This window comes from Pan paniscus, chromosome 2, assembly GCF_029289425.2.
Source record: "Pan paniscus chromosome 2, NHGRI_mPanPan1-v2.0_pri, whole genome shotgun sequence".
NCBI classification, from domain to species: Eukaryota; Metazoa; Chordata; class Mammalia; order Primates; family Hominidae; genus Pan; species Pan paniscus.
In genome coordinates this window covers 119,819,386-119,834,781 of record NC_085926.1, presented here as the reverse complement: position 1 = coordinate 119,834,781, position 15,396 = coordinate 119,819,386, and the positions used below count along the sequence as shown (strand labels likewise).

General features: G+C 35.2%; 1 protein-coding gene across 2 annotated transcripts in view; it reads right to left on the bottom strand.

Annotated features, from left to right (window-relative positions):
• EAF2 (ELL associated factor 2) overlaps nt 1–15,396 on the bottom strand; it is a 51,479-nt gene that overhangs the window by 8,199 nt on the left and 27,884 nt on the right. The window contains exons 5-6 of one of the 2 annotated variants that reach the window (XM_034957178.3): nt 5,540–5,791; nt 5,046–5,339 (exon numbers count right to left, since the gene is read on the bottom strand). In XM_034957178.3, coding sequence (XP_034813069.2) covers nt 5,284–5,339; nt 5,540–5,791 — 308 coding nt within the window. In that variant the 3' untranslated portion in view covers nt 5,046–5,283. Of the gene's footprint in view, nt 1–5,045; nt 5,340–5,539; nt 5,792–15,396 lie in introns of those variants that run through there. The other variant, XM_003825179.3, reaches the window with a different exon arrangement.

Below are 15,396 nucleotides of genomic sequence, written 5' to 3'. Positions count from 1 at the left end.
TATCAAAATATCACGTGTAAGTCATAAATATGTATATTGTATATCAATAATTTTTTAAAATATAGTTATAATTTTAACTTAATTTTCTTCCTTAATATTGTCTATTTGAGATTTTTCTATTTTTCTTCTCAGCCCTTGTTAAAGATTGGTCTATTCTATTGGTCTATTTTGTTAGTTTTCAAAGAAATAAATTTTTAGTTTTGTTGATTTTCTAATGTTTCCTCATTATCTATTACATTAACTTCTATTCGTCCATATTATTTTCTTTCTCTGCTTTAAGATGTTATTGTTTTTCTAGTACCTCAAAATGAACCTTTCACTCATTTATCTTCAATTTTTTTTAAATAACATTTTGAGGTTATAAATTTCCCTATAATGAGCTGGACACAGTGGCATATGCCTGCAGTACTAGGTACTGGGGAAGCTGAGGCAGGAGAATCACTTGAGCCCCTGAGTTCGAGGCTGTAGTGCACCATGTTTGCACCTGTGAATGACCACTACACTCCAGCCTGAGCAACAAAGCGAGACTCCGTCTCTAAAATAAAGTTAATCAATTAATTAATTAATTAAATTTCCTATTCTCCTTTAAAACATTTCCTTGGAAGTACCAAAACTGCTATTTTATTTATTATTTATTATTTTTTATCTTCATAACAGTATTCAATTTTTTAATATTGTTCAATTATAAATATTTTGTAATCTCATTGTAGTTGCCTTTTAACATGTAAGTTATTGGCATGTGCTTTGAAATTTAGGTCTAAACTTATTTTAAAGTAATTTTTATTTATTTATATTTTCATATTATAATCATAATATGTTCATTTAAAAAGTGAATTCTTTGAAATCTGTTATTGCCTTTGTCCTAGTAAGAGGTAAATTTCTGTAAATGTTTCAAATGTACCTTAAATATGACCACTCACTTTGCATTTTTGGATTGTAGGATTCTATGTATTCACTATTAGAACAGGTATGTCTACTATGTATTTACAGATTTCATACCCTTACTGAATTTTTTCTGCTTGATTACAGATTCATAAAATCTCCCACTAAAATAGACTTGTCAACTTCTACTACTTCTGTTATGTTTTATACATACACACACACACACGCACACACACACATACATAGTGAAGATATGTTATTACATGCATACAAATTCAGAATTGTTTATCTTCCAGGTGAACTGAACATTTTCTCATAATTTACCAAGTCCCTTTATCTCTAGGAGTATATTTTGCCTTAAAGTGTATTATTTCTGATATTGATGATCCAGATTTTTGTTATAATTACTACTTAGCTAGCATCTTTTTTTCTATCTCTTTATTTTCCATATGGTTTTTAGACAATTTGTTATAATCAGCATATGGCGTTTTAAAAAAATCTAATCTGATAATCTGTTTCTTATTAGGTGGATATAATGCTTTGCTTTTGTTATTACTGATATATTGAGATTTATTTCTACTTCATATTTTCTGTTTTGGGTTGATCAATCACTTTCTTTCACTTCTCCTTCTCTGCTTTCTACTAGATAAAGTTTTCTATGTTCCCTGGTTTTCCCACTGATGATGTGGAAACTATAGATTGTATTTATTAATTAAATGGTACCCTTAACATTTTAGGATACATAACTCACTATATATTTATCTAATAAAGTCAGATTCAGTGTTTCTATCCTCCTAACATGACATGGATCTCAGCATACTTAAACTACTGATTGAATACTCTCTCAGCAACTATTGTCTAGAGTTTTAGCTTTAATCTTCAAAAAAAAATTTTCCAAATGTACAAACATCTAAAACAGACTTGTTATCTTTATAGTCAAAGGTTAATCAAATTTCCTGACATTTTATCTATTTTTTTGTTCACTACTGTTTCTCATTTTCCACACTTTCCTTCTGTTTTCACTTTTCTTTCTGCTGAAATATATATATAACATATATATATATGTCTGTTAATAATACATTTGCTAAATTCTACAGACAATAAGCTGTTTTCATGTGCCTGAAAATTATTTTACTCTTGAATGACATTGTGTTTGGGTATAAAATTCTAGGTAGAATTATATTCCTTCAACACTTGAAAAATATTTCCCCCACTATCTTTTGGCTTACCTATCTAGCTAAGAGTGTCTGCTGTCAGCCTATTCTTTTGTAGTTTGTCTTCTCTGTAGTTTTTAAGGTTATTTCATCCTTGATGTTGTGTAGTTTCACTATCATGTTTTGAGGTCTAGATTTATTTTTATTTACCCTGCTTATTAGCTGAAGTAAAAATTCATGGGTTTCTTCAATTCTGGAAAATTCTCAGGATTAAGTTTTTACACTATCTCCTCCATTCTTTCTTGGACTTCCTATTGTGTAATGTTTAGTCTTCTCAATCTTTTCTATCTCTAAGCTGGTCTCCCATTTTATTTTTCTGTCTCTCTTGTATTGTGTTCTGGGATAGTTCCTCAATATTATCTTCCATTTCACCAATTTATTCATCAACTGTATCCAGTCTACAGTTTTTCTTATTTATTGGTTTTTTAAAAATGTCAATGACCAGTCTAATTTATTCTTTTTTATAATCTATTAGATTTGTTTCATTTCTTCCTGGCATTGTTTTATCTTTCTTTTAAAAGCTGTATCTTCATTTATCTCTTTGAATGTTTTTAGTGTACTTATTTAAATGTCTTTGTCTTAATTGCTCTGTAAAAAGATTTTCATTTGGAAAGAATCCCTGCTCTAACTGTTAATTTTGTTGGCTGACTTTCTTAGCATTAGACTTTTTTCTTCTGTTTTAGAATTAAGTTTGCTCATTTTGAGTGGAAAATTTCTGTTTTTCTCTATCCTCACACCACTCTGACAGGGTTTTGTAGTTCGCTCCACCTAGTCCTCTGAGCTCCATTACCAGAAACAGGTTTCATAATCACATTTGGAGATTGTTATCCTCTGGGTATATTGGAGATATGCTAGATCCCTTCAAGGAGTCAACGGATATCAAGGTTCTACAGGCCCTATGCCCACACCTTCTAAAACACAGTAGCCTCAGTCAATATGTAAATGTCTATTTCTTCCAATCTCTTTTATTAATTGGCTATTTCTTCCAGTCTCCTTTTATTATTTATCCCCACCTCTATCAACCCTCTCTCCCTTTCCCCACTACCCCTCAACAACATGCATTCTCTAGCTTCAAATAGAAAGTATGACTCAGGTTCACTGAATCAGAACATTTAAACTATTAAAACTATTAAAAGTTCTGATTATATTATTATAACTTTCCCTGAAAGTTATGATTATTTCCCTAAAAGTTTCCCTAAAAGTTCTCATTATATTATTATACCTTTCCCTGAAAGTTCTGATTATTTCCCTAAAAGTTTCCCTAAAAGTTCTCATTATATTATTATACCTTTCCCTGAAAGTACCAAGATCCTTACCAATATCACCTTCTTTTGAACTCAGATCCAATGGCTTCAGCTCCACTAAGCCCACTGTTTTGTGTTTATAGTCCAGTTCTTCTCTTTAGAGATGATTATCTTATATTTGATTCTGGCCATGTCTGGGTTTTACCTTTTAATACTGTATCCATTGTTCCTATTTGTTTGGCACAGAAGGGGTTTTAAAAACATAAATTCACTATGCTATGTTTTACTAAAAAACTATTCTAGATTTAAAAAGAAATTCTAAAATATAAAATATCCTGAACCCCTTCAAAGTTCTACAAGGCAATGTGACCTCTACTTTCAATGAGGAAACTGAAGTTACAAGAAAGTTAAGCGTAGTGTTATTAGTTACATAGCTAATAAGTGATAAGGAAGTCAGGAATATAATACTGATATGCTGATTCCTAGACAGGTGCTCAATTTACTATAGAACTTACTAATTTCTGGAAAATTTTTTCTAGCTTTTACTCAGATTCTCATTTAGTACAACCAAGCTGAGTTTTCTCCATGTTCTCTTGGCCATTCAAAAAATCAGATTTTCCAATATTACTTCCCAAGTCAAGAATAACACTAAATAACTGGAAATTCAAAATATCTTTGCTGGTCCCTAATTAACCCATAGTTTACCAATTCTCTGCCTCTCAGTCTTGGCTTCTCCCTTCTTTAGTTCTATTATTAGGCTAAAGCTAGTCAGTCTTTCCTAGCTGCTTACTTTTTTCATTATTAATAAACATAGTGAGATTAATTTTAAATATACAGAAAATTCCATTCTCCCCAGGTAATACCAACCTGCATGCCTTTATTAAAAAGTATTTGCTGAGCATCTATTATGTGTCAAGTACCATGTACTAAGTGCTAGAATTCAATGATAAGCAAAAACAAACAAGGTCCTTGTTCTCATGGAACATTATACTCTAGAGAAAGAGAGCAAATCACACAAATTAATGTAAATTTACAACTGTCAAACAATTGATATAAAGAAGACATATCTGATATTCTAAAGGTCTGTAAAATTTAGGAGCTTGTGGTGAAGCTTCTTAGCTTCAGAAAGGTGAAGACTTTCTAGAGGAAGTAACTTTGAACTATAATCTAAAGGAGAAAAAATTATGTGAAAAGAAGAAAGTGTTTCTGGCTGAATGGACAGCATGTATAAGGGTCCTGATGTGAGTGAAAGTATTTGAATATAGTGGCAAAAAGAAAGCACATGTTGTTAGAAAAGAAAAATCAAGACGATTATGTTAAGGTGTTTTGCCTCTATATTAAAAGAAATTACAAGCTATTAAAAAGTATAAAGCAGAAGAGATGACAAATTGTATTAGAATTGTGAAAAAAATCAATATGGCTACAATGTACATAATGGATCAAAAATGGGCTTGACTACATAAAGGGGTGAACAGTTAGGTCATTGTAGTAGGTAAGGCAAGAAATAATAGGTTGAACTACTGTGATAGTGGTGGAGATGCAGAGAAGCAGAAGACTTTGAGAAATACAGAGGAGGCAAAACAAATAGGACTTGATGAAGGAGTGGCTACACTGTAAAGAGGAAGAACTTCAGCCATTGAAAATAATTAGACTTATGATTTGCATAATTAGATGTATGCTACCTTCACTAAGAGGTAACACAGTGAGCCAAAGATTGATTATGAGTTGGTTTTGGACAAAGTAAATTTGAAGGCGATGAGATGATGGGAGATGATGTTAAACATGTGTCTAAAGCCTAGAGGTTTGAATCAGAGATATAAATTTGCAAGTTATCTACACATAAGTATTGACTGCAACAGAAACATGGAGGAGGTTATTTAGGGAGAAATTGTAGAATGAAAAGAAAAAAAGAACCCAAAAGTAAGCCTTGAGAAATTCCAACTTTAATGACTGAGCAGAGGATCATATAAACTTGAAAAGGAGTGAGAGGAAAAATTATCTAGAGAGATAGGAGAAAAACCAAGAAGGCATTATGTCGCAGATTCAAAAGAAAACCATAATTCAATAAAAATGTAATTGTTAATAGTATCAAATGCATAAAATAGGAATCTTTTTCCTTATCCAAATATTAGGTCACAATCAATATGGCTCCACTATAAATTCTTACTTTTCCAATTGCCTGTGTTTATGTATACTTACTTAAAGTATTCATCAGAAGGCCACTGTTGTCTCGAAATCTATTATGACTGGCATTTATATCAGGAATCCTGTACTGTGTCATGGTAGGATGTCCTGAGACACAATTCCCTGTATCAGAAGTAGAGGATTTGCAATCTTCATCTTCTGAGTCACTAGAACTATCCTCACTACTTGAAGATGATGAACTTTTGGAATCTGATGAACTATCACAACTACTCATCTGGTCCATTAGACTAGCTTCTGCCTTCAGTTCTGAAAATAAGACAGAAATGAATAGATAGGTTAAATAAAAAATGCTAAATAAATATAATAAAAATTGAATGTATTAGTTTTTAAGAAACTGTTGAAACTAAAATCAAACATACATTTACAGTACTTAAAGCATTTTATTAAAAAACAAAACTCTTCTACCCTCAAGCCATACTTCAGTGATTGGATTACAGAAACTAAAAGGGATAGACAAGGTCTAAATCTAAACTCCACATTTATTTAAACCATTGTACTTAAGTATACAGGTAACTCAAATATAAAGTAAATGCTGTGAAAAACTATAAAAAATAAAATCTATTTTGGCAGAAACTGTCTTCTGATTTTTTTTATTCCTTTAAATACATATAATATAATGTGATAATGTAACAGATGAACTTCATTCTTTTCCTGGTTTTCCTAGAGAACATTTTGATGAAGCATCTATAGGTTTCCCCCCTGCTCCCTTAATAAGGATTTAAAATATTCTAAGTATTTTTGAAGAGCCAGTTCCCATTATAACTTTGGCTATAAATATTTCTGTAGATAAAAAGAATAATAATGATGTCTTCTTTTGTTTAGCATTTTTCAAGTTCTAGATACACAAAAAAATTATAGTTGGGAAGGTCTTCAGCTACCATTTAGAACAACTTCATAATTTTATAAATGAGGGAATGAAGATCCAGAAATGTCAAAAGCTGTCAGTTATTTATGAGTGGAGGCAAATCTACTGACTTTCAAGTCAATATTTTCCTATATGATACAAATGTCAAATAGTTGAACAAAATTTTTTAAACCAAAAAATGCTAAGCGAATAATACACTCAGTTAACACATTGACATTTGATATCATCTTAGTACACTGCTACATTAAGTTAACTGGTAATTTTTAGCCCACTTCCTCATTCTCCCTATTATAGACACACTGGCTTTCTATTATTTGACCACATTAAATCCATTTCCAGGCTATGTTCTTCGTACTAGCTGTTTCCTCTGCCTGGTATATTCTTCACCCAGATCTTTTGTTTGTTTGTTTGTTTAATACATAATTTCCATAAAGTAAAATGTACAGCTAGATAAATTTTAGCATGTATAAAACCTGTATATCTACCACTGAGATCAATATATAGAATATTTCCATCCCCACGAATATTCTCCTATGCTCTTTTCCAGTCACTAATCACCATTTTGACTTTTATTACCAAAGATTTTTGTCTATTCTTGAACTTAATACAAATAGATTCACTCAGCACGTACTTTTTGGTCTGCCTTCTTTCAACATAATGTTTTTATATTTACTCATGTTATTGAATTAATCTGTAGCCTATTCTTCTCTACTGCTATGATATTATATTATATTATATTATATTATATTATATTATATTATATTATATTATATAAATATACCACAAGTTAGTTACCCATTTTCTATTTATGGATATTTGGGTTGTTTTCAGTTTTGGATATTATTAATAAAGTTGTTATGAAAATCCCTTTACAAGTCTTTTTGAACTTATATACACATTTCTCTTAGGTAGAAAGAGAGAAATTGCCAAGTCACAATAGGCATAGGTTTAATTTCATTAAAAACTCCCAGTTTTCAAACTGATTTTACACTCCAACCAGCAAGGTATGAGTCACAGATGCTTCATATCTTCCCTCACTAGGGCACACACACACTTGGTATAGTGAGTCTGATGGGTGTACAATGGTATCTTCTTGTAGTTTTAATTTTCATTTCTTTGATGTGATAATATGAAGCAGTGTTTTTTTATATGCTTACTGGCCATTTGAATATCTTTTCTGAAAAGCCTGTTCGAATCTTTTGTCCATTTTTATATTTGTTTGTCTTTTTCTTACTGATTTGTAAGAGTTCTTTATAGCTAATTCTTCTGGCTATGAGCCCTTTGTCACACTTTTGGAATTTGTGAATATTTTTTCCAGGTTCCCCCAAGTCTGTAGCTAGGCTTTTCATTTCATTAATGGTGTCTCTTGAGAAGATTCTAGATCTCTGAAAGGCTGGCTCCTTCTTGAATCGGTTTAAGTGTAACCTTCTCAAAAGTTTCCTTCCTCTCCATTCTCCAACCCCCATTGCTTAGTTTAATTCTCTTCAAGACACTTATTTCTGAAATTCATTTGGATACTTATTTGTTTACTGCTTGTATCTTCCCTACCCTCCCTCTCACCCTCATCCATACTCCTAAATATAATGCGAGAATAGGAATGTTGTCTGGTTCATGTTGTATAATTATTGTTATACAATGTTGGATTCAATTTGCTAATATTTCATTGATAATTTTTGAGTTTAAGTTCATCAGAGATATTGGTTCATAGTTTTCCTTTTCTTGTACTGTCTTTATCTGGTTTGGGTATTGGGGGTAATACTGGCCTCATAAATGAGCTTAGAAATATTCCTTCCTTTTCCTTTTTCCAGAAGAGATTGTGTAATGTTGGTGTTAATTCTCTTTAAATGTTTGGTAGACTTCTTGGTCTGGCTATTTTTTGGGGGGGTGCTTTTTAATTACTAATTTAATTTATTTAATATTGATAGCACTATTCAAGTTGCTTACTTCGCCTTAGTTGAGTTTTGGCAGTTTTTAGCTTTTGAGGAACTAGTCCATTTCCTCTAAACTGTCAAATTTATGAGCACAAAGCTATCATATTTCTTTTCTCTTCTTTTTAGATAGGGTCTTACTCTGTCACCCAGGCTGGAGTGCAGTGGCACAATTATGGCTCACTGCAGCCTCAACCTCTTGGGCTCAAGCAATCCACTCACCTCAGCCTCCTGAGTAGCTGGGACTACTCAGGTGCACACCACCACGCCTGACTGCCTGAGTAATCTAAAAAAACAATTTTTTTTTGTAGAGACTCTGTATTGCCTAGGCTGGTCTCAAACTCCCGGGCTCAAGCAATCCTCTTGCCTTGGTCTCCGAAAGTGTTGGGATTACAGGTGTGAACCACCACACCCAGCCTACCATTTCTTTATAATACTTTTAATGGCTACTGGATCTATAGTAAATTCATTACTTTCCTGATTATAGATAGAAGTTGTACTTTACATTCCTGATATTCGTAATTTGTGCCTTCCGTCTTTTCATTTTTATCAATCTTACTAGAAGTTTATCAACAGTGTTCTCCGATGACTGCCTTTTTGTTTCATTAATTTTCTCTACTGTTTTCAATTTCATTGATATCACTTCTTGTTTTCATTATTTGTCTCTTTTTGCTTGCTTTGGGTTTAATCTGCTTTTCTTTTCCTAGTTTCCTAAAAAAGGGACTTAAATTAATTAATATGATAACTTTCCTCACTTCTAATGTAAGCATTTAGTGCCATAAATTTCCCTCTTAGAACTTCTTCAGTTGCATTACACATATTTTGGCATGCTATGTTTACTTAATACATTTAGCTGCATGTATTTTTAATTTCCTTTGATGATTCTTCTTTAACCCATGGATCTTTTAGAAATGTGTTGTTTAATTTTCAAGTGTTTAGAGATTTCTCCTGTTGTCTGTTATTGATTTTTAGTTTGAATCCATTATGGTCAGATACATAGTCTGCATGACTTCAGTCTCTATAAATCTATTGAGATTTGTTTTATGGCCCAGGATACGGTCTATCTTAGTAAATATTCCATGGGCACTTGAAACAAAAAGTGTATTCTGCTGTTGTGTGGCATGTTACATATCTGTCAATTACATCATGTTGGTTGATCGTGTCACTCAGATCTCCTATATATGTGTCGATTTTCTGTCTAGTAGTTCTATTAGTTGCTGAGAGCAGAGTGTTGAAATACCCAGGCATAATTGTGGATTTGCAGATTTCTCTTTTCAGTTCTAGCAGTTTTTGCTTCACGTTTTTCTCAGTTCAGTTCAGTTGTTAGATGTATACACACTTATGTCTTTCTGGTAAATCAATACTTTAATTATTGTTAATGTACCTCTTTGTAGTAATTTATTTTGTTTTTTTTTTTTGAGATGGAGTCTCACTCTGTCACCCAGGCTGCAGTGCAGTGGCGTGATCTCAGCTCACTGCAACCTCCGCCTCCCAAGTTCAAGCGATTCTCCTGCCTCAGCTTCCTGAGTGGCTGGGATTAAGGTGCGTGCCACCGTGCTTGGCTAATTTTTGTATTTTTAGTAGGGATGGGGTTTCACCACGTTGGCCAGGCTGGTCACGAACTCCTGACCTCAAGTGATCTGCCTGCCTCGGCCTCCCAAAGTGCTGGGATTGCAGGCGTGAGCCACTGCGCCTGGCCTATTTTGCTCTTAAGTCATCTTTATCTGATATTAATATGGTCACATGTTTGTGCTTTTTAAAATTAATGTTTAAATGGTATATATTTTCTATACTTTTACTTTCAAGCTACATGTTTCATTAATTTCTTATAAACAGCATATAGTTGGGTGTACTTTTTATACAGCCTGCCAATATCTGCAGTTTAATTGGCTTATTTAGACAATATATGTTTAAAGTAATTATTGATATATGTTAGGGCTTAAGTGTGTCAATTTGTTATTTGTTTTCTGTTTGCTTCCTCTGTATTTCATTTCTCTGTTTTGCTTGTCTTGCCTTTCTGTGGGTTACTTGAAACATTTTAGAATGCCATCTCAATTAATTTATAAAGTTTTAAAAGGTGTCATTTTGTTTATTTTTCTTAGTGGTTGGTTTGGGTTTTTCAATATACATACCTGACTTGTCAATGCATTCCCATTCTAAGTAAACCTCATATCCACTTTGAAATATCATTATTTTGGGAATCAGAAGGTATTATCATTTTTGTTTCAGTCATCACATATGATTTAGAAAAGTCATGAGGAAAACCGTAATCAATTGTACTTATTGATATGTTTGCTCTTTCTGTTGCTGTTTCTCTCTTCCTGATACTCTAAGATTCTTTCATTTAACGTTTCTTTTCTGTCTGAATGACTTTATATAGCCAATATTTAAGGATAGTTTCCTAGGAACAAATTCTTTCAGTTTTCCTTTCTGAAGCAGGCTATTTGCCCCTCATTACTGAAGAATCATTTTGGTAGATACAGAATTCACACTTAACATTTTTTTTTATTTCAGCATTTGAAATATATTATGCCACTCCTTTCTGGGCTCCATGGCTTCAGATGAGAAATCGGATGTTAACCAAATGGTATTCTTTCATAGGTAATATGTCATTTCTTTCTTGCTTTCAACCCTTTTCTCTTTGCCTTTAGTTTTCAGATGTTTCATTATGATGTACCTTGGCATCAATTTCTTTGGGTTTATCCTATTTGGGGTTTGTTCAGGTTTTTACATCTGTGGGTTTATGTCTTTCATAAAACTTGGGAAGTTTTTGCACATATTTATTTAAATACTCTTTTAACCCTGCTCTCCCTCTTCTTTGAGACTCCAATGACACAAATATTGGATATTTTATCATTCTTCCACAGATTCTTGGGGACATGCTCATCTTGTTTCAGTCTATTTTCTATTTTCAGGTTGAGGGGATTCTATACATCCACAAGTAAACTGATTCTATCCACTCCCTAGCACTGAGCTCATCCAGTGAGTATTTTTGTTGTTATTGTATTTGTCAGTTCTATAATTTCCATCTGATTCTTACTTAAAACTTCTATTTCTTTAATGTGATTTTCTATTTTGTTTTTCATTTGTTTCAAGGGAATGTATAACTGAACAATATTCGTGATAATTGTTTAAAGATCATTGTCAGATAATTCTAACATTTGATTCATCCTCGTGTTGGTATCAGTTGATTGTCTTTTCTCATTCATGTGATTCTCTTGAATCACAAATTATGGTACGACAGGTAATTTTATTTTCTTTTTCTTTTTCTTTTATTTTTTATTTTTTATTTTTTTAAGATGGAGTTTTGCTCTGTTGCCCAGGCTGGAGCGCAGTGGCACTATCTTGGCTCACTGCAACCTCCACCTCCTGGGTTCAAGCAATTCTCCTGCCTCAGCCTCCCAAGTAGCTGGAATTATAGGTGCGTGCCACCACACCCAGCTAATTTTTGTATTTTAGTAGAGACAGGGTTTCACCACATTGGCCAGGCTGGTCTCAAACTCCTGACCTCAAGTGATCTGCTTGCCTTGGCCTCCCAAAGTGCTGGGATTACAGATGTGAGCCACCGCACCCAGCCATGACAGGTAATTTTCTATTATATCTTGGATATCTTGGTTTTTATGCTAGGGGAGATCCACATCTTATTTAAATTTTTAATTTTAGTAGGCAATCACTCTGTTTAGGTTTAGCATGCATATTCTTGCCTACTGTTGTGGGCTGTGGTTTAAATGACAATCTCGTTTTCAGAGTTTTTACAGTATTGTCTTGGTCTTCTCAACTGAATCTCCAGCAGCTAGGGTCCCCGATGATCCCTGCTGGTGCTACGTGAAGGAAAGAAGGGACTTCACCAGGCAAGGAGATGTGGTGCGTATAGGTGAAAGGGAGTCTCTTGCCTGGGATAAAGAGTGCTTCCTGAACCAGGCAATTTTTTGTTGTGATTGGCTCCCCTGCTTGGAGAGGTGCAGGAAAGGAAAGTGCTTCCTAGCAAAGTGTTTGTTGTGGCAGGATCCCCTTTATTGGTGCGATCCAGTCTCAAGATGTCTTTAGATGAGAGAGAAGAATCTTAGGTTAATAGGGCAGGGGGGCAGGTCTGGGAGGTAGAGTGGTGTAAACAGTCTTCCCAGGCTGAATGCTTATTACAGTAGAATTCTACTTGCAGGGACCTTCTGGCCATAGAGTGTCTCTGATGGAGGAAGGGAACCTCAGGCCAGGCATGCAAGGAGAACACTTTGAGGAATGCAGTCACTCACTGTGGTATCATCCTATTTGCTGGTACTCCCAGCTGTGAGTTGTCTCCGGGTAGGGGAGTAGAATTTTAGATCCACCTTATTTCTTTTTTAAAAAAATATTTTTTTTTTATAGAGATGGGGTCTTGCTATCTTAAACTCCTGGCCTCAAACGATCCTCCCACCTCGGCCTCCCAAAGTGCTGGGATTACAGGTGTAAGCCACTGCACCTAGCCTCTATCTTATCTCCCAAACTCAATTCTAGATAGCTCAAAGATGTAAATGTAAAATTTAAGCAACAAAAATATTAGTACAACTGCCAGACATAAACTTGAAAAGGTGATTCAACCATTTTAACAGTAGTCAGTGGCAGAGTAGGGTCAAGAAAATATTTTATAGAATGCAATCTAAGGAATATGTTATACAAATATCTCAAGGTAAATGAAGTTCCATTCTCATACTAAGTTAGAAATAGAAAGCTTTATGGTTGGAGATCGTGTTAACTTAACCTCTACAACTTTTTTTTTTTAACTTTAATTTTTACAATTTTTTAATTGAGATGAGGTTTCGCCATGTTGCTTAGGCTGTTCTCAAACTCCTGGGCTCAAATGACCCTCCCACCTTGGGCCCCCAAAGTGCTGGAATTATAGGCATGAGCCACTGTGCCTTGCCTCCTCTACAACGTTCTTTTCCCTGAGTTATGCTTTGATACAATGCTTTTATTAAGGCCTCTATTAAAAAACTACCACATGGAAGAACTTCCACTTACTGTAAAATTATTGTTGAGAATACTATATAAAGTTTAATGCTCCCTAGAAAAAGGTTCCATATGATGAATTCCTTTTAAAATTTAGTAACAGGAAAAAGTCTGATTCTTTGTAACCTATCAGATGATACAACATATGCTGCTTGTGTCTCCCTTATGTCTTGGTGATTAGAAGCTCAGAGCTAAATTATTATTATTATTATTATTATTTGAGACAGAGTCTCACTCTGTCACCCAGGCTGGAATGCAGTGGCACAATCATGACTCACTGCAGGCTTGACCTCCCCATGCTCAAGTAATCCTCCCAGCTTAGCCTCCCAAGTAGCTGGGACTACAGGCATACACCACCACACCCAGCTAATTTTGCATTTTTTTGTAGAGATGGGGTTTTACCATGTTGCCCAGGCTGGTCTCAAACTCCCAAGCTCAAGTGATCCATCTGCCTTGTCCTCCCAAAGTGCTGGGATTATAGGTGTGCACCACCACACCCAGCAATTTAATGTGTTAATGATTAGCAAATTTGCCTTCCCTTCCCCTTCAATATCTTGATTTTCTGTACCAGTATTTTATTGTATTCATGTATATAAAGACATCATAATTCAAATCCATTTGGAAGCAGGCATGATGTAAAAAAAAAATAAAATTCAAGACCCGTTGTATCGCCAAGGGTTCTGGACTTGTCTTTTTTATTGTTTGTATAGGAGCTACTAATCGATTAGAGAATGAATACTCTACTGGGCTTAGAAGGGAACACTGAAATTGGACAGCTATGTGAAAATTTTAAGAAGGCAAAGTGTAGAAGCAAATATACTTTAGTGACCAGGGTCTCACTGCAGCCACAATTACTACAACATCGATAACCCACACTGCAGCTAGAAAAAAAATGGAGATTTAAGTTTTCTTACTTACAAAAGGACTGTATGTACTTCCCCAAAAATACCTCCCTTCTGAGAAGTAAGCAGCAATTCAGAAAAAGTTGCCTGCTTATTCTGCTTACTATATTTCCTCATTTCCCTATGGAATTGGTGACATCTTAAATATCTACAGTCTGGCCATACATAAAAAATTTTGACAGGAAGATGCTGTGAGGAATTGAATTTGAGTCATCACAATTGCCAAAAAGAAGAAAACTCCAGTTATATATATCTAAAGAGTCATTTTTTTTACCCTGAATAGTAATTTAAAATGATACAAGGGGAGGTTCCAAGATGGCTGAATAGGAACAGCTCCAGTCTACAGCTCCCACCATGAGCCACGCAGAAGATGGGTGATTTCTGCATTTCCAACTGAGGTACTGGGTTCGTCTCACTGGGGCTTGTTAGACAGTGGGTGCAGCCCACAGAGTGTGAGCTGAAGCAGGGCAGGGCATTGCCTCACCCAGGAAGTGTGAGGGGTCGGGGAATTCCCTTTCCTAGCAAAGGGCAGCTGTGACAGACAGTACCTGGAAAATCGGGACACTCCCACCCCTAATACTGTGCTTTTCCAATGGTCTTAGCAAACGGCACACCAGGTGATTATATCCTGCACCTGGCTCGGAGGGTCCCATGCCCACGGAGCCTCATTCACTGCTAGCACAGCAGTCTGAGATCAAACTGCAAGGCAGCAGTGAGGCTGAGGTAGGGGCGTCTGCCATTGCTGAGACTTGAGTAGGTAAACAAAGCGGCCTGGAAGCTTGAACCAGGTGGAGCCCACCGCAGCTCAAGGAGGCCTGCCTGCATCTGTAGACTCCACCTCTGGGGGCAGGGCATAGCTGAACAAAAGGCAGCAGAAACTTCTGCAGACTTCAACGTCCCTGCTGACAGCTTTGAAGAGAGCAGTGGTTCTCCCAGCACAGACTTTGAGATCTGAGAACGGACAGACTTCCTCCTCAAGTGGGTCCCTGACCCCCAAGTAGCCTAACTGGGAGACACCTCCCAGTAAGGGCTGACTGACACCTCATACAGCCAAGTGCCCCTCTGAGACGAAGCTTCCAGAGGAAGGACCAGGCAGCAACATTTGCCCTTCTGCAATATTTGCTACTCTGCAGCCTCCGCTGGTGATACCCAGGAAAACAGGGTCTGGAGTGC